The following is an 18,876-nucleotide window of genomic DNA, read 5'->3' as shown; positions in this document are numbered from 1 at the left end:
TAACTTGTCATCTTATTAGCTGAGATTGTATAACCTGTCATCTTATTAGCTGAGATTGTATAACCTGTCATCTTATTAGCTGAGATTGTATAACTTGTCATCTTATTAGCTGAGATTGTATAACTTGTCATCTTATTAGCTGAGATTGTATAACTTGTCATCTTATTAGCTGAGATTGTATAACTTGTCATCTTATTAGCTGAGATTGTATAACTTGTCATCTTATTAGCTGAGATTGTATAACTTGTCATCTTATTAGCTGAGATTGTATAACTTGTCATCTTATTAGCTGAGATTGTATAACTTGTCATCTTATTAGCTGAGATTGTATAACTTGTCATCTTATTAGCTGAGATTGTATAACTTGTCATCTTATTAGCTGAGATTGTGTAACTTGTCATCTTATTAGCTGAGATTGTATAACTTGTCATCTTATTAGCTGAGATTGTATAACTTGTCATCGTATTAGCTGAGATTGTATAACTTGTCATCTTATTAGCTGAGATTGTATAACTTGTCATCTTATTAGCTGAGATTGTATAACTTGTCATCTTATTAGCTGAGATTGTGTAACTTGTCATCTTATTAGCTGAGATTGTATAACTTGTCATCTTATTAGCTGAGATTGTATAACTTGTCATCTTATTAGCTGAGATTGTATAACTTGTCATCTTATTAGCTGAGATTGTATAACTTGTCATCGTATTAGCTGAGATTGTTTAACTGTTGGTACCAGCTATCTTAATCATAATGTAAATATCAAAATGTTTATTTGGTTTGACCGGCTATCACAATTAGTAGACATAATACTATGCTATGAACTATTTTACCAAATAAGATTATATATCTTTTGTTACCAGCCATAATTTCTTGATTACATTGTATAACATTTGTTACCAGCCATAGTTGCTAGATTACATTGTATAACATTTGTTACCAGCCATAATTTCTAGATTATATTCGCTAAATCAAATTATATCACCAGAACTCTTATTTTCCTGTTCAAAGTTGCTCAGACCTGTAAAGCTCCCTCCCATGTTAATGTGGTTCACTTTTCAAACCTCCCCCCCCCCCCATTATCCCAGATAAAACCATTTTTTGTTTAGAATCAGTATGACCAGACAAAGTTTATGTTTTGTATATTTAAAACAACAACCCAGAAACCTATCCGCTGGGTGCAACCTGTGACACGCCCACATAAGTGTGTGGGAGGTGAGGTGGTCGAGTGGTTAAGCGCTTGCTTTCCGAACCTGGGGATCTGAGTTCGATTCTCAGTGAAGACTGATTTTGAATTTCGGAATCCTTAGGGCGCCCCTGGGTCCACTTAACTCTAATGTGTACCTGACTATAGTTTGGGAAAGTAAAGGAGGTTGGTCGTTGTTAACCCTGCTCGATAACCGTTGGCCAAAGTAACATATGACCTTAACATCATCTAGCCTATAGATCGCATGGTTTGAAAGGGGAACCGTTTTTTTACGTGTGTGTGTATATATATATATATAATGTCATGCTTGACAGCACACAATAACGGCTAACCAGTAGTAAGTGAACTGTCCGTATTATTAGGTCACGTTGCATGTGCGTGAGATCCTTAGATAACCTCGATTTGATGTAGGGTCAAATTGGAATTTGAGAAGCCTGTAGAATTTACTGTCAGTGACATTAACAATCTAAAAGAGTCCTTGTACGGTGTAAAGGAGCGTAAAGGTTGGTCATTGTTCATTGTTTTCAGTCGTTGGTCTCTAATCATTAGCTATTTCTCTAAGTATTCTATATTCTGTAAAGGATTATTGATCACCAGTGTATTTACTTGCTCGTGTATCATCAAAATGGGTCTTTCTACTGATTTCACTTGTATTCTCTTTGCATTGGATGACTTATTTTATTGAACTGAGTTTAAACTCAACACAAATATACCCAGCGCTGTGTTTACAAGTAGTGTTTTGAAATACATTTATTGTCACCTCCGAGTCCAGCTATGTCATATGTGGAGACAATACACATCTCTCCAAAACACAATCGTGACAGTGTGTGTTGTTTTTGCTGATTATGTTGCATTTGTTTTGTTGAGATCACAGTTGTTGTGGTTGATAAAAGTTAATAATTATCACGCATGACTGCGCATTAGGATCAAGAAAGCACGACTTTTATGTAAGTCCAATAAAACTTCTTAAAAATATCTATTTTTGTCTGTTTTCACTTTCTATTGCATTTATGACTGTGTTTTCTAATCTACCTCGACAGTTTGATCTGTGCATTGAGTTTTTAACAGATACAATTTCAAACCAGCAAAGTGTTACTTCTTTGTTTCCAATCAAGAATATGTGTGTAGCTCTTCTGTGCAGAGACAATGGAAAGTCTATAATAATAATACTACAAATACAGCGACTCTAAAACGACAAGGCCACGATAAGTTGCTAATGTATTACAACACGACCATTGCTATTCTTATTGAGAGGTCACAAAACAGTTGCTATTGTATTATATCCTTGTTAATATTCTTGTTGATATGATTTAAATATTAGCCTTACTTGCTTTAGAAATTCGTCCTTGAAAAGGAAAAAAAAAAGTCCTACATTGACTCTGCGCTGTTACAACGGCCCTAATGAAATTGAAATTAAAAAAAAAATGAAGCTGCTTTATTCAAATAGCTGCATTGAAAGTACAAGGAAACACAAGGAAATATTAAGCCAGAGACAAAACTGTCATTAAGATTCACATAAAAACTTGACAAACAAATAAACATTTTTACATGGTCAAATATTCTCACCCAAAGAAACAAATACATAGAATGTCCGTTCGCTTTTGTTTTTACTAAGAGCTCGGGCTGTTTGCAATCCATTTAGAGAAATATTAAGTCTCGGGTTTAAATTGATACTTTGTTTTGTTTCCTGGGAATATCTGACTACGTTTAAGTCTGTATTTTTATATAAAGCCGCACACAAAACAAACTAATGTAATATGGGAAACAAAATTTGGAAAATTGTCTCTTATCCCCCCCCCCCTTTTTTTTAAGTAAAAAAAAAGATATTGATGACGTACAAATTGTCTCCCTTAATTTTTGTGTGTAGTTAGGAGTTATGTAAGATTCTAAATAAGATTGGGACGTGATAGAGGCATTTAGACATAAACGTCTTTGAGGACCAGGTAATGTCATACAAGAAGCTGTGTCAAATATCTTCTAAAAGTACAAAACTTATCATTGATAATGTCCAGTTCAGGATTTCTTCTAAAAGTACAGGCCTATCATCAAAAAGGTCCAGTTCAGGATGTCTTCTTAAAGTACTATCAACATGGACAAGGTCCAGTTCAGGTATCGGAGCGCCCTATAAATCCTTTGACCACAGATCAGGATTTCTCTCAGCGTACAGGCGTGGATTTCTTCCCCTTTAGTCCTGTTGGAAGCTAGCCATATGTATCAAACATACATGGGTTAAATCGTGTTCTGGTAGTATCTACATTCAGCCTTCAGGCATTCTACTACGGAGGCCGGAGGACGACAACTTTGGGAAGTTTTTCATTATCCTTCAATGTGACAGTCACGTTCTGCTGTAAGACTGCTACTAACTAACCAGAATGATGGTAAACTTAAGAACCTGTCTTAAATGAAAAAGTAAAGGTAATAAGGAAACTCACCTGAATGTTCTCGAGACTTCCTAGAGATTGTCGTAAATATAAGACCATAGGCCGTCCCAATGACAGCTAAAGGCAAAACAAACATAAGCATGAGTGAAGCGATGGCGTACATCTGTGACTGCCAGGGGCTGTCATAGGCACCAAACGTAACACATTGATAGAAGTCCTCTTTGAATGGTCCCTTTATTGCACTGAACACAACAATCTGGGGAGTTACAAATACATTGAACTGTTTTGGGTATGTCTAGAATGCCAGTGGTAGGAGTTACACAATAACTAAACAAAACACTAACAAAATACTTTGAAAATATAAACACAAAAATTGAGCCATTTCAAAGAATAAAGAAATGTGGTTCTTTTAAGTAAACACTGATATTTTATCATTATAAAATATAGACTTTATACAATTCAAGATGATCTTATTATAAATCTTGAAAGTTTATTGAAGTCAAAATATCACAAGGTGAACATTCTTCAATCATTTTAGTTAGTCAGTGGTTCAAAAGTCAGTAACGCACTGATTCAATTCCAAGTTTTAAAATGAATTTTTTTTGTTTTTGCAAAGTTCCATATTAGATGACACTTTGACCTCATTTTGTTTCCAAATAAACTAAGATTAAGACTAAGACTGCTTTATTGATCCTTACGGAAATTTGTTGTGATTACAAGGACTCTTTTCTCATATAAAGACAACACAACAGAAAAATACACATAAATACAACAGACAACATAAAGAGTTCATTCAGCGACTACACACAGGTATCTTGGTGCATTGCATGTTCCCTGATCAATGAGTGGCGGTGATAAGAGTCTGACCGAGTGAGGTACGAACGAGTTTTTGTACCGCTCCGTTCTTGTTTTGATTGACAGCAGTCGCCCACTTCGCGATGACCTGGCGTAGTTCTGATGAAGCGGGTGGCCGTTGTCTTCCATGATTTTTTCGATTTTTCTTAGGCACTTTTGTTCAAAAAGTTCCTTTAAATGTGGTAATGTTGTGAGTGTAATTTTTGATTCTTTTTTAATGATGTTTTCTAGACGTCGCAACAATTTAGATGAAGCGTTGCCTTACCAACAAGTTATTCCGTATGTTAGCAGATTTTGTATAGTCGTAAAAAGTCTCAAGGATCTTCTTATTTAGTTTAAAGCTATTGAGTTTGTATAGAAAAAAAGAGTCGCTGGGCTGTTTTCTTTGTCAGAGTTCCAAGGTGGTCTTCCCATGAAAGCTTGTTGTTAATGATAACGCCTAGATATTTATATGCGTTTACTTGTTCTATAGATGGAGTGTTTATCTGTAGTTCACGTATAGTTTGTTTTTTCAAACAAACACAGACTTAATGAACAAGTCGCTTTCATTACATAAGCGGTATATTCTCCCGAATAAGATTTTAATACCAAATGTTACGTTTTCATTATTAGTATTATTCTTCCCACTACTCAGGACAAGACAGTTGTTAACTTTAGACAGGACTGCTTAATGGAAACATTAGCAATTGAAAACATTGCTAACCTAACTGTAGTGTGTCGGAGACTGTGCCAGGGGATAATTGTCCTTTGAATAACACAACAGGCGAGTTGCTTCCATAACAGATACATATATGTCTTCTTAGGTTCTCTGTGTAATGCTAGTAAGGACCATTAGACTTGAGCTTATTTTCTTAAATTTGTTTTGTTGAACGTAGACTGCAACTTTTGTTCATGCAGATACAAATCTACACAATCTAACGATGAGCAAAATAACATCTGTGATCAGCGGCCTAGCTATGGGAGGAGGAGGGGGTCCAAATTAGAAAGTCTCCCGTGCCCCTACCTGTATACTGAGAAATTTTCTGGTGATGTGGCATGTCTGAAACAGTAAAGCCCTCTGAGAGGCAACGAGAATCTTCTTAAGGATGTTAAAGGCCTTGGAGCCGTCTGTGAGGTCACTTGTCATTATCCCCTCAGTTGATATAACAACAGAGTATATTGTTATTTTAGACGACGTTTGTAGCCTCTTATCTCCAAGCCTAGGTTCCCATATTTTCTTTGTTTTTCCTTGTCAATTTTCCGTACAGTATGAAACAGTGGTACGGCAATGTCAATGATGATTTTTTTTTTATCAATAAAAATCAGATCAGGGTGATTGAAATCCACAGTTTTGTCAGTCAAATTAGGCCTATCCCAGTATAATAAGTAATCAGCTGACTCGAGAACCTCTTGTGGCGAACATTTGTAATAAGGAAAAGTTTCTTAATCAGATTATGAATCAAGGCCAAGTGTTGATGTATTAATTTTGCAACCTGGTTATGTATTAAGATTCCGATAAGGCTGAACATTCTGCAATTCTGTGTTCAACTGAATCACCCGCATTTTCGCACTTTCACCATTTGTCTTCAACGTTGAGTTTCAGTATCTGCCTCTCGTAATTATTTGGCCTTATTACGCTGTCCTGTATTGCAGCCTTCTGTTTCAGGGTAGAGATGACATGCTTTGAGCCATGTTAAGGAGCGGCCTTGTCAATATTGTCACCATGTAATATATATAGCCTGGAATTTTCCATGGAGTGTTTTTTCTTGCCATTAGCAAATCTCGTGCCCTGCGTCGTCCAAACCGACATTAACATCAGCATTGTGTGGGTTCAGAGGAGTTGCTTCAGAGTCGTATTTGTTTAGGAAGGAAGGCGTGCAGTTTTGATCGCATTTTTAAAACTTGCGTCTTACACAATTTGCAGATGCTCTGCAGGCCACGGCCTCCATGCTTCCTGGGCAGGTGTAACCTTATGGTGGAGCACTTGGCCATCCTTACTGGGCAGGTATAACCTTATGGAGGAACACTTGGCCATCCTTGCTGGGCAGGTATAACCTTATGGAGGAACACTTGGCCATCCTTGCTGGGCAGGTATAACCTTATGGAGGAACACTTGGCCATCCTTCCTGGGCAGGTATAACCTTATGGAGGAACACTTGGCCATCCTTGCTGGGCAGGTATAACCTTATGGAGGAACACTTGGCCATCCTTGCTGGGCAGGTATAACCTTATGGAGGAACACTTGGCCATCCTTGCTGGGCAGGTATAACCTTATGGAGGAACACTTGGCCATCCTTGCTGGGCAGGTATAACCTTATGGAGGAACACTTGGCCATCCTTACTGGGCAGGTATAACCTTATGGAGGAACACTTGGCCATCCTTGCTGGGCAGGTATAACCTTATGGAGGAACACTTGGCCATCCTTACTGGGCAGGTATAACCTTATGGAGGAACACTTGGCCATCCTTGCTGGGCAGGTATAACCTTATGGAGGAACACTTGGCCATCCTTGCTTGGCAGGTATAACCTTATGGAGGAACACTTGGCCATCCTAGCTGGGCAGGTATAACCTTATGGAGGAACACTTGGCCATCCTTGCTGGGCAGGTATAACCTTATGGAGGAACACTTGGCCATCCTTGCTGGGCAGGTATAACCTTATGGAGGAAAACTTGGCCATCCTTGCTGGGCAGGTATAACCTTATGGAGGAACACTTGGCCATCCTTGCTGGGCAGGTATAACCTTATGGAGGAACACTTGGCCATCCTTGCTGGGCAGGTATAACCTTATGGAGGAACACTTGGCCATCCTTACTGGGCAGGTATAACCTTATGGAGGAACACTTGGCCATCCTTGCTGGGCAGGTATAACCTTATGGAGGAACACTTGGCCATCCTTACTGGGCAGGTATAACCTTATGGACGAACACTTGGCCATCCTTGTTGGGCAGGTATAACCTTATGGAGGAACACTTGGCCATCCTTACTGGGCACGTGTGACCTTAGGGTGGAACACTTGGGGTGTAAACATCAAAATTTGGTTTGTAGCTATCGTGTGAGCCTATCACGTAGGTCGGAGGTCACTCCACTTAATGACACCGAGAGTGTAAAGGAGCACATGAAAACCCAACGTCGCACTGTACTTTTACTTTCGTGTCAAAATGTTTTTTAAAAATGTGTAGGTAACATTCGTCATATTTGACCGAGAGCTCAATCCAATCCACTACATCCCTAGTAGCCAGTAATTATAGGGGGCATCTCTCTCCTCAGCACACTGGCGGATCCAGGGGGGGGGCGGTAGGGGCGATCGCCCCCCCACTCGGCCGACCCCCCCCCCCCCGAAGGGGGGAAGGCGGACGAACTTTAGTATAGGATTCACACAATTTGTATACGAATTTATTACTTATGTTAAAAATATATACTAATTATTTATATTTCAACCTATTTTTACATTATTTCGCCCCCCCTCTAGTATGTTGGCCGATTTGGTGGGGTCGGGAGGGGGCGATGGTATCAAAATCAATTAAATATCTATATCCTTGTAACTTGTTATTGATATTTTAACCGATCTTTATATTATGTCGTTCCCTGTTTACCCGATTGGTGGGGGGAGGGGACGAATACCTCTTCTGCCCTTCCCACCTAAACCCTTTGAGTGGGGGGGGGCGGTCCGTTTTTATTGAGAAATCATAGTTTGTGAACAAAATTAGTTGAATTAATATATAAATTTTATATTATGTCGCTCCCTTTCTGGTATTTTGGCCGATTCGGTGGGATGAGGGGGGGGGGGCGATTGCATGTACTGCCCTCCCCACTCTAGCCCTCTGAGTGCTGGGGGGGGGCGGTCCTATTTTTGTGGAGAATCATAGTTTGTGAATAGAATTAGTTGAATATCTATATAATATAAACTACATATTGATATGTGAACCCATTGTAAATATGTCGTACCACACTCTAATCTCAAATTGTATCATTAGAAAATTTAAATGAAAAAGGGTTGTACCAGGTGGGAGGGGCGATACATGCAATCGCATTTCCCCCATCGGACAAATCAATACTTTTTCTTTTTGTATTATAGTTAAGAAATTACAAAATTTAAAAAATCTGTCACTAATATAATTTATATATACTATAAATTAAATTTTTATATCGAGTCGCCCCATACCTATTCTTTAATGCCAAATGCAATCTTTAGCAGAAATTAGTAAAGGAGCGAGGATTAATCGTTTTCACTCTACCGCCATTCCCATTTCCAGACAGAGTTTTTGTAATTTCACATGAAGTTATCATAAGTATTTTAAGAAAGACTTTGCATTGGAAAAGTTAGAATTCAAACGAAATTTTTCAGTATAAGAGTCATGATTGAGATGAGTTCTAAACTCAAATAACGTTTTCATAGTCGCCTTTTCCCAACCTTTACTCAATCTGATATTTTTCTAGCTAAATAAAGTTGGGACTATAACTCACAATTAATGCTAGAGTTTTCTTGAATACTATTTATCGAATAAGTTTTTTTTCGGCGGCGATCCTCAAAGCAAAAATCTAAATACGTGGGGTATCCTATCTTTTCAAGGAACAAATCGGTTTTGTTTGCAATGTATTATGGGTCTATAAATTCAAATTAGAATATTTTTCAAGTACAACATTATTCGAAAGGTCGTTTTTTAATAGTATGAATAATGAGCTTCAGGTCAGGAGAATGCGTTTCTACAATGAAGAATGCAAGAAAACGCTTTTGGCGTCGGGGCTTCGCCCCGAACTCCATTTATGAGTAATGAGTTGTAGATGTCAGGAGAATACGTTTCTGCAGAGAAGAATGCAAGAAAACGCTTTTGGCGTCGGGGCTTCGCACCGAACTTCATTTATGGGTAATGAGTTGTAGATGTCAGGAGAATGCGTTTCTGTAATGAAGAATGCAAGAAAACGCTTTTGGCGTCGGGGCTTCGCCCTGAACTCCATTGATGAATAATGAGCTGTACTTGTCAGGAGAATGCGTTTCTGCAGTGAAAAAAGCAAGAAAACGCTTATGGCGTCGGGGCTTCGCCCCGAACTCCATTGATGAATAATGAGCTGTACTTGTCAGGAGAATGCGTTTCTGCAGTGAAAAAAGCAAGAAAACGCTTATGGTGTCGGGGCTTCGCCCCGAACTTCACCAGAGAACCTTATAGCGCTGCCCCAGTTGTTTTGGTTTTCGCCGAAGGTTGAGAAATGCTGCTTTTTTATTCTCATATTTATATATATATACATATATACATATATATATATATATACATATATATGTGTGTGCGTGTGTGTGTGCGTGTGTGTGTGTGTGTGTGTGCGCGCGCGCGCGCTGTATGCACGTTTATGCGTAGGGTTAGGGTTTACTGGGCGTTAGGGTTAGGGTTTGGAAAAAAATCGCCCCCCCCACTCCAAAGTTCTGGATCCGCTAGTGTCTCAGCATAGTCGGCAACATATTTGCTCTAGAGTGGCCCCATCCAGGTTACAAGTGAGAGCTTCTAGAGTCTACCCAGAGTCTCAGTGTGGATTCAGGAGTGATAGATTCACTGTAGACATGATATCCTCTCTAAGACTACTGCGAGAGACAGACACACTTCTGTACAATTTAAGATTATATAGTCCCTTTCATCTAACATTTATCAGTTATTAATAACATAATTAAAGTTGTTTAAAAGGTATAGTTTTCTTATCTTTAAATATTTTTTTGCTTATCTTTTTTTATAAATCAAAGATTATGCTTTTTTAAATGCCAATGTGTATTTTATTATATCAAAATCAATAATATAATATATATTAAAGTTCGCTTGTAATTAATGCTGGTAAATGCTTTCATCGGATAAAAAATGAGCGTATATTTTTTCATCACTCAACGATTTGCAATTAATTTGATTCTCTTTCATTTAAGTTGATTAACTTCTTTTTTTTTAAAATAGTTTTCTGCCTTTCAATATTGTTCAAAATGTTGTTACATTTGTCGCTTCGTTTCTTTCTATTCCGCTGACTACAGCTTTCTATCTCTAGATGTTTCTCTCTTGTTCTTATTTACTTTCAAAACTAGTTCCCGTTTGAATGGTTTGATTTTTTTAAAGGACAGAATCCGAAAGTTGGCATGAAATAATTTTTTTAATTAGATCTGATCTAATTATATAGCACAACTAAATACAAAACAATAAACTAGCTAATTTCATTCTAAAAATTTCTTAATTTTATTAACGACATTTAGTTTTTAAAAAACACAGAGGCGGCAACCAAAGTGGGTTCTACTTATAGGTCTTTGACTCGAGTATCACGGTGAATAGCTTCTAGTAAACCACATCATTATGAAACGAGCTTTGCTTGTAGCCGATGCTGCTAGTTTGGTGTTTTTCAAGCTCTAGTTTATTTTGTAGTAGGAAAAATACACGTACACATTTTGTTCCCAATAAAAAAGAGATCAGCCTTTTGACCTCACCCCTTTACTAAGGATTCAAACCCTAACCTATCAGTACCATGTATGGCTCCGTAACCTGGGTTCCGTATCGAAGGCATTTAAGGCTCCTCGAACGCTTCCATCAAAGATGCCTTCGCTATAATGGGCATACGCTGGCAAGACTACATTACTAATAACTATGTTCTACTGGAGGTCGGTGTGGACAGTTTAGAAGCACAATTACCATTCGACAGCTGCGCTGGGTCAGACACCCATGATCACCTATCCCCCATAGGAAAGTCGATCTTCTTTGGTGAGCTTAAAGGAGGACGACGAAGGTGCTATAAAGATCAACTCAGACCTCATTTCGCCATCATTGACACAGAAAAAAGTAGCTGGCAGCAGATGACCTCTGATAGAGACAGTTGGAAAGCTCTCACTAAGGCTGCGGGACACACATTTGAGACCCAAAGGAAAGACAGTATTGAAGACACACATTTGAGACCCAAAGGAAAGACAGTATTGAAGACACACATTTGAGACCCAAAGGAAAGACAGTATTGAAGACACACATTTAAGACCCAAAGAAAAGACAGTATTGAAGACACACATTTAAGACCCAAAGAAAAGACAGTATTGAAGACACACATTTGAGACCCAAAGGAAAGACAGTATTGAAGACACACATTTTTGAGACCCATAGGAAAGACAGTATTGAAGACACACATTTGAGACCCAAAGGAAGGCAGTATTGAAAACACACATTTGAGACCCAAAGGAAAGACAGTATTGAAGACACACATTTGAGACCCAAAGAAAAGACAGTATTGAAGACACACATTTGAGACCCAAAGAAAAGACAGTATTGAAGACACACATTTGAGACCCAATGAAAAGACAGTATTGAAGACAGGCGCAGAAGACGGAAAGAAAATTCTTTGCTAATAACATTGAAGTAAAAAAAAAAACAACTTTTTTTCATTTTGACTCCATGGAAATAGATCTAGTTCAGAAGATAAAAAAAAATGTCTGTTTGGTGACTGCTGAATCGAGTGGGTAGCGCTCTGACGTCTCAACGGTCCAGCCAGGCCTGCCGCCGTATCCTGCAGATTGTTTGGGGCAAAACGTAATACTTGGAAAGAACGTGTGCCCCTAACAAAGTATTGCATCTCTAGCTTAGCGTTCTAAAAAGTACTGCATCTCTAGCTTAGCGTTCTAAAAGTATTGCATCTCTAGCTTAGCGTTCTAAAAAGTACTGCATCTCTAGCTTAGCGTTCTAAAAGTATTGCATCTCTAGCTTAGCGTTCTAAAAAGTACTGCATCTCTAGCTTAGCGTTCTAAAAAGTATTACATCTCTAGCTTACCGTTCTAAAAGTACTGCATCTCTAGCTTAGCGTTCTAAAAGTATTGCATCTCTAGCTTAGCGTTCTAAAAGTATTGCATCTCTAGCTTAGCGTTCTAAAAAGTATTGCATCTCTAGCTTAGCGTTCTAAAAGTATTGTATCTCTAGCTTAGCGTTCTAAAAAGTACTGCATCTCTAGCTTAGCGTTCTAAAAGTATTGCATCTCTAGCTTAGCGTTCTAAAAAGTACTGCATCTCTAGCTTAGCGTTCTAAAAGTACTGCATCTCTAGCTTAGCGTTCTAAAAAGTATTACATCTCTAGCTTACCGTTCTAAAAGTACTGCATCTCTAGCTTAGCGTTCTAAAAGTATTGCATCTCTAGCTTAGCGTTCTAAAAAGTACTGCATCTCTAGCTTAGCGTTCTAAAAGTATTGCATCTCTAGCTTAGCGTTCTAAAAAGTACTGCATCTCTAGCTTAGCGTTCTAAAAGTATTGCATCTCTAGCTTAGCGTTCTAAAAAGTACTGCATCTCTAGCTTAGCGTTCTAAAAAGTATTACATCTCTAGCTTACCGTTCTAAAAGTACTGCATCTCTAGCTTAGCGTTCTAAAAGTATTGCATCTCTAGCTTAGCGTTCTAAAAGTATTGCATCTCTAGCTTAGCGTTCTAAAAAGTATTGCATCTCTAGCTTAGCGTTCTAAAAGTATTGTATCTCTAGCTTAGCGTTCTAAAAAGTACTGCATCTCTAGCTTAGCGTTCTAAAAGTATTGCATCTCTAGCTTAGCGTTCTAAAAAGTACTGCATCTCTAGCTTAGCGTTCTAAAAGTACTGCATCTCTAGCTTAGCGTTCTAAAAAGTATTACATCTCTAGCTTAGCGTTCTAAAAAGTATTACATCTCTAGCTTACCGTTCTAAAAGTACTGCATCTCTAGCTTACCGTTCTAAAAGTACTGCATCTCTAGCTTAGCGTTCTAAAAGTACTGCATCTCTAGCTTAGCGTTCTAAAAGTATTGCATCTCTAGCTTAGCGTTCTAAAAGTATTGCATCTCTAGCTTAGCGTTCTAAAAAGTATTGCATCTCTAGCTTAGCGTTCTAAAAGTATTGTATCTCTAGCTTAGCGTTCTAAAAAGTACTGCATCTCTAGCTTAGCGTTCTAAAAGTATTGCATCTCTAGCTTAGCGTTCTAAAAAGTACTGCATCTCTAGCTTAGCGTTCTAAAAGTACTGCATCTCTAGCTTAGCGTTCTAAAAAGTATTACATCTCTAGCTTAGCGTTCTAAAAAGTATTACATCTCTAGCTTACCGTTCTAAAAGTACTGCATCTCTAGCTTAGCGTTCTAAAAGTATTGCGTCTCTAGCTTAGCGTTCTAAAAGTATTGCATCTCTAGCTTAGCGTTCTAAAAAGTATTGCATCTCTAGCTTAGCGTTCTAAAAGTATTGTATCTCTAGCTTAGCGTTCTAAAAGTATTGCATCTCTAGCTTAGCGTTCTAAAAGTATTGCATGTCTAGCTTAGCGTTCTAAAAAGTATTACATCTCTAGCTTAGCGTTCTAAAAAGTATTGCATCTCTAGCTTAGCGTTCTAAAAAGTATTACATCTCTAGCTTAGCGTTCTAAAAGTATTGCATCTCTAGCTTAGCGTTCTAAAAAGTATTACATCTCTAGCTTAGCGTTCTAAAAGTATTGCATGTCTAGCTTAGCGTTCTAAAAAGTATTACATCTCTAGCTTAGCGTTCTAAAAAGTATTACATCTCTAGTTTGCGTTCTAAAAAGTATTGCATCACTAGCTTAGCGTTCTAAAAAGTATTACATCTCTAGCTTAGCGTTCTAAAAAGTATTACATCTCTAGCTTAGCGTTCTAAAAGTACTGCATCTCTAGCTTAGCGTTCTAAAAGTATTGCATCTCTAGCTTAGCGTTCTAAAAAGTATTACATCTCTAGCTTAGCGTTCTAAAAAGTATTACATATCTAGCTTAGCGTTCTAAAAGTACTGCATCTCTAGCTTAGCGTTCTAAAAGTATTGCATCTCTAGCTTAGCGTTCTAAAAAGTATTACATCTCTAGCTTAGCGTTCTAAAAAGTATTACATCTCTAGCTTAGCGTTCTAAAAAGTATTGCATGTCTATCTTAGCGTTCTAAAAAGTATTGCATCTCTAGCTTAGCGTTCTAAAAGTATTGCATCTCTAGCTTAGCGTTCTAAAAAGTATTACATCTCTAGCTTAGCGTTCTAAAAAGTATTACATCTCTAGCTTAGCGTTCTAAAAAGTATTGCATGTCTATCTTAGCGTTCTAAAAAGTATTGCATCTCTAGCTTAGCGTTCTAAAAGTATTGCATCTCTAGCTTAGCGTTCTAAAAGTATTGCATCTCTAGCTTAGCGTTCTAAAAGTATTGCATGTCTAGCTTAGCGTTCTAAAAGTATTGCATCTCTAGCTTAGCGTTCTAAAAGTATTGCATGTCTAGCTTAGCGTTCTAAAAGTATTGCATCTCTAGCTTAGCGTTCTAAAAAGTATTACATCTCTAGCTTAGCGTTCTAAAAAGTATTACATCTCTAGCTTAGCGTTCTAAAAAGTATTGCATGTCTATCTTAGCGTTCTAAAAGTATTGCATCTCTAGCTTAGCGTTCTAAAAGTATTCCATGTTTTGTTTTTGAAATCAAACCCATATATTGTATGTAAATACATTTAAATAGACCATTTAAAATGCAAGAAATAATTAGAACAGCTCATGTATTTTAATAGATTTTGGAATCATGTCAATTAAAAACATGTATAGCGATTAAGGTGTCAATTTAAACGTACCCGCATGGGCCGTTAATTAGAGCATAGAACAAACTCATTTTTGTCTTTTTTTGTTTATTATAGGTTATGTGATTGAATATGTTTTAATATCACGACATGTAGACACTTTAGACCTCAGGTGGTCAATAGTGATCAGTAGAACATTGTAATGTACACTTGACCATGGGTAGGTTGGGTTTTGATGAGAGCTCAAGATAAAGGAGTATAGCCTCTGATTGGAGACAAACAGGTTTGAAATTAAATGCACTGAAGCACATATATAGAACATGTTTATCTTATCTTATCTTACATAATACAGGCGTGACTACAAAAAAGAAGTTGATTACGTCCCTAGGCCTCATGCTTGTAGTCCTGCATGTTAACCAATCAAGTACAAAACATTGAACAGTGTCACATTTTCAAATTCTTCCCCTCCTCCCCCCACCCTAGCTACGCCACTGGAAACACGTTTCTGGCACTTTCTTGAATGCTAGAGCAGCTAATTCTAGTGGATGGTTATAAAATAGAGACGACACTAAGCATGATCGACCAACAAGACATTTTATTTACTTTTGTGAATCTACTGTTACAATGAAGCTATAGTGTGTGTGTGTGTGTGTGTGTGTGCGTGTGCTTGTGTGCGTGTGCGTGTGTGTGTGTGTGTGTGTGTTGAAAGGATGGGTTCAACGTTGGTATTATTTCAACTTGAAGATTCAAAATGTTTTGTTTCGTACAGAAGATTTCTGGAATTTGGGTCATCTCACGTGATTCTGAAAATATTAAACGTATTGACCCAGATAATTTCATCGTTACAAACATGTTTTAAAGGCGATGGTCATTGGCTGAGATCATAAACCCAAGTGATCCATGTCTTTCAATTCCATTCACAGAATAGCAACAGTAAGTCTAAATTGTTGTATTTCTTGCCATGGTTCTTGAGATAGTCTTCATTGGGCAAGGGTCTGTAACTTTACTTTTAAATCTTTCCCAACTAAACAAAAACTCTTATGCTAGTTGTTGTGGGTAGTTGTTGGTTGTGGTTGTTGGTTGTAGTTGGTGGTGGTGGCTCTTGTTTTCCTTTTTTTTTTTTCAAACTGACTCCCTTTGAACTCTTGTTGACTGCTATTCAGACAGCGTTGGTTGGAAATACTTTTCTTTCCTGTCTAATTGATTTCGCGTTGACTCTGGTTTCAGCGTGAGCTCTCATTTCCTTGGAACTGTGAATAGAAATCACGTTCGCGACTCACCATTGATTAGTGATTGGCTTCGATCTTAATGGCAGACAACAGACTTTTTTTTTTACTTTCACTTTCAGTCAAAGAACAAAAATATTCCCGCGCTTTTTGTCATAAGATGGCTTCATTTTTTTTTTCAAGAAACTGTTAACAATGTTGAGTTTTAATTGATTTTTAGTGTAACGACCTATTCATTAAAAATCAGAGTGAGTGGTACTGTTTAGTTAAAACCATGGGCGTAGCCAGGGGGGGGGGTTCTTGGGGTTCAAACCCCCCCCCCCCCCCCCGAAATGAAATCCCCCCCCCCGCGCAGGGGGGGGGGCGGAATTAAGTGACTGATTTTTGCTTTCATTTTGTTTATTTTAGGTGAGATTTTAATACTACATCATCACTTACCACAGCACAGCCGAGGCAGTTTTGAGTTAAAAACCCTCTACCAGGGGGTTTTGAGTTTAAATCCCCCTACCAGGGGTTTTTGAGATTTTAAAAACCCCTATCAGGGGGTTTTGAGATACAAATCCCTCTACCAGGGGGCTTTGAGTTTAAAACCCCCTACAAGGGGTTTTGAATTTTAAACCCCCTACCAGAGGTTTTGCAGTTAAATCCCCCTCTTCTATAAAACAAAACAAACAAAAAATGCAAACAACAATCCCCAAATTCCAACAGCACAGTTGAGGAAGATTTTGATTTTAAAACCCCATCCAAAATTTACGATAACCCCATCTTCAATATAAAAAAAGAAAATTACACACTCAAAATTCTATGAGCGTAGCCAAAGGGGTTTTGAGTTTAACCCCCCTCCCCCTTCCAGTTGTGGTTTGAAGCTAAAAAGTACCTCTTCAATATAAAAAAAAAAGCAAATTACACAAAATTAGCCAAAGAAGTTTTGAGTTTAAACCCCCCTCCTCCAGATGGCTTTTTCTTTAAAGTTTAAAACCCCTCCAGATGGTTTTCAGTTTAAAATTCCCCTACAGAGCGTTTAGAGTTGAAAACCTCTCTCTTCGATATTATTTTAAAGCAAACTACAGTCACCAAATTCTATGATCGTAGCTAAATGGGGTTTAGAATTAAAAAAAAACAAAACAAAAAACCCAGAGATTTTTTAGTTTAAAACCCCTCAACAGATGATTTGACGAAAAAACTTTCCTTTTCCATATAAAATCTAAAGCGAAATACAGGCATGTAATTCCAAGAGCGTAGTCAAGAAAGGTTACAAATTTCTACCAGTGGCTTGGGCTCCATTAATTAAGTGTGAATAGTCTTCTGCCGAAATTGAAAATCATTAAATGTGTCTCAACAAAGATGGCTAAGACAGATTTTAGGAGTCAGTCATAGAGATCGGGTCTAAATCAAAGAAATCATATGCCGAACTGGGAGTCGAATCCTTAGTAAGGTTGTGACAGAGCGTCGCATGAGGTTTTGCGGGACATGTTTTCCGACAAAATGAATTACGCAAAATAAGAGTTGCGGAAACAGCTTGCCGGAAAATGCGCCGAACGGCGCGAGAGGGTCTAAGTCAGTAAGAATAGCACATTAGGTTTTTGAAATAAAACTTTTTAATAGCAAGATAATGCAGTGTAGATACCTCAGAATATGCATTTTGTTGGCTTTCAATACCAGAAATAGTGCTCGGCGGCGGGGCTTCGCCCCGCGCTGGGGGAGCGCTGCGAACTCCCCCAGACCCCCTTGTTAGCAAGGGCGGGGAGTCTACAATAAACAATAAACGTCTTCCGATAGGCCCCCCCCCCCCCAAAACCCTCCCCGAAAAAAAATCCTGGCTACGCCCATGGTTAAAACACCGTTTTATATAAGAAATGGTTTTTGACACTGCCCTAGAAAAGACATTGCTTTAGATAAGACTCTCCTTTAGATAAAACATTGATTTAGATATTTCACTACTTTAGATATGATAGCTTTTTTTAAATAGACAGTTTCTGAAAAAAAAAATATATAAAGAAATATTTATTTTGATTTTCTATACTATGCGTATGTTATAGTTGAAATTATAAGAAGAATTTGCATGACAGAGAAAAAATCATTCTCTTCAAAAAAAAAATCGTTCAGATCTCTTTATATGTAGAAATAAAATTGACTAATGAGCTTGTCCTTCACAAATCTATCATTGTCTCTCTTTCAATAGATGGAGGAAGACGAAGAGAAAATGCTAATTAGAGATACCAAAAATAAAACACTATAACAGACTTATTGACAATTGGATAAATGTACTCTACATGGGAATCACAAAATCCTACGGAACTAAATTCAAACAAAAACCAGAGCGACATTTTGGATATATGTGAACAGTTGTAATACATACGTACATAATAGGAATAGACATATAATATATAATATATGAATATTTAAAGTACATGACTCAACTTTCTAACTATACAAGTAAGTATGACTTAACATACACAGTTAGAATATTCCATAGGATTTGCTTTAGATTGACTTGTAGTTATAGATCTAGATCATGCTTAAATATTAAAATAGTATGAATGGAGCTATCAAAATAGCTTATCGACATAAATCCATTTTTTTCAAATAAAAATGTTTGCTTGTAGGCCTACATATATTTGATTAAAATATGAAATAAATGGACTTTATTTTGTATTTTCATGTGTTAAAGTATAAACTAGATGTATCATCTTTGAATTAGATCTTGAGTTAGAGATAGATCTAGACTAATCTAGTGATAAA

At 37.6% G+C, this 18,876-nt stretch overlaps 1 protein-coding gene across 4 annotated transcripts in view; it reads right to left on the bottom strand.

The window, feature by feature from the left end:
- Positions 1-18,876, bottom strand: part of LOC106068580 (gonadotropin-releasing hormone receptor-like) — a 290,469-nt gene that overhangs the window by 187,459 nt on the left and 84,134 nt on the right. For all 4 annotated transcript variants that reach the window (XM_056042538.1, XM_056042527.1, XM_056042546.1 and 1 more), the window contains exon 4: positions 3,637-3,841. In XM_056042538.1, coding sequence (XP_055898513.1) covers positions 3,637-3,841 — 205 coding nt within the window. The remainder of the gene's footprint in view (positions 1-3,636; positions 3,842-18,876) is intronic.

Source organism: Biomphalaria glabrata, chromosome 1 (assembly GCF_947242115.1).
Source record: "Biomphalaria glabrata chromosome 1, xgBioGlab47.1, whole genome shotgun sequence".
In the NCBI taxonomy this organism is placed as follows: domain Eukaryota; kingdom Metazoa; phylum Mollusca; class Gastropoda; family Planorbidae; genus Biomphalaria; species Biomphalaria glabrata.
The sequence above is the reverse complement of the archived record's forward strand: the minus strand, read 5'-3'. Positions and strand labels throughout refer to the sequence as shown.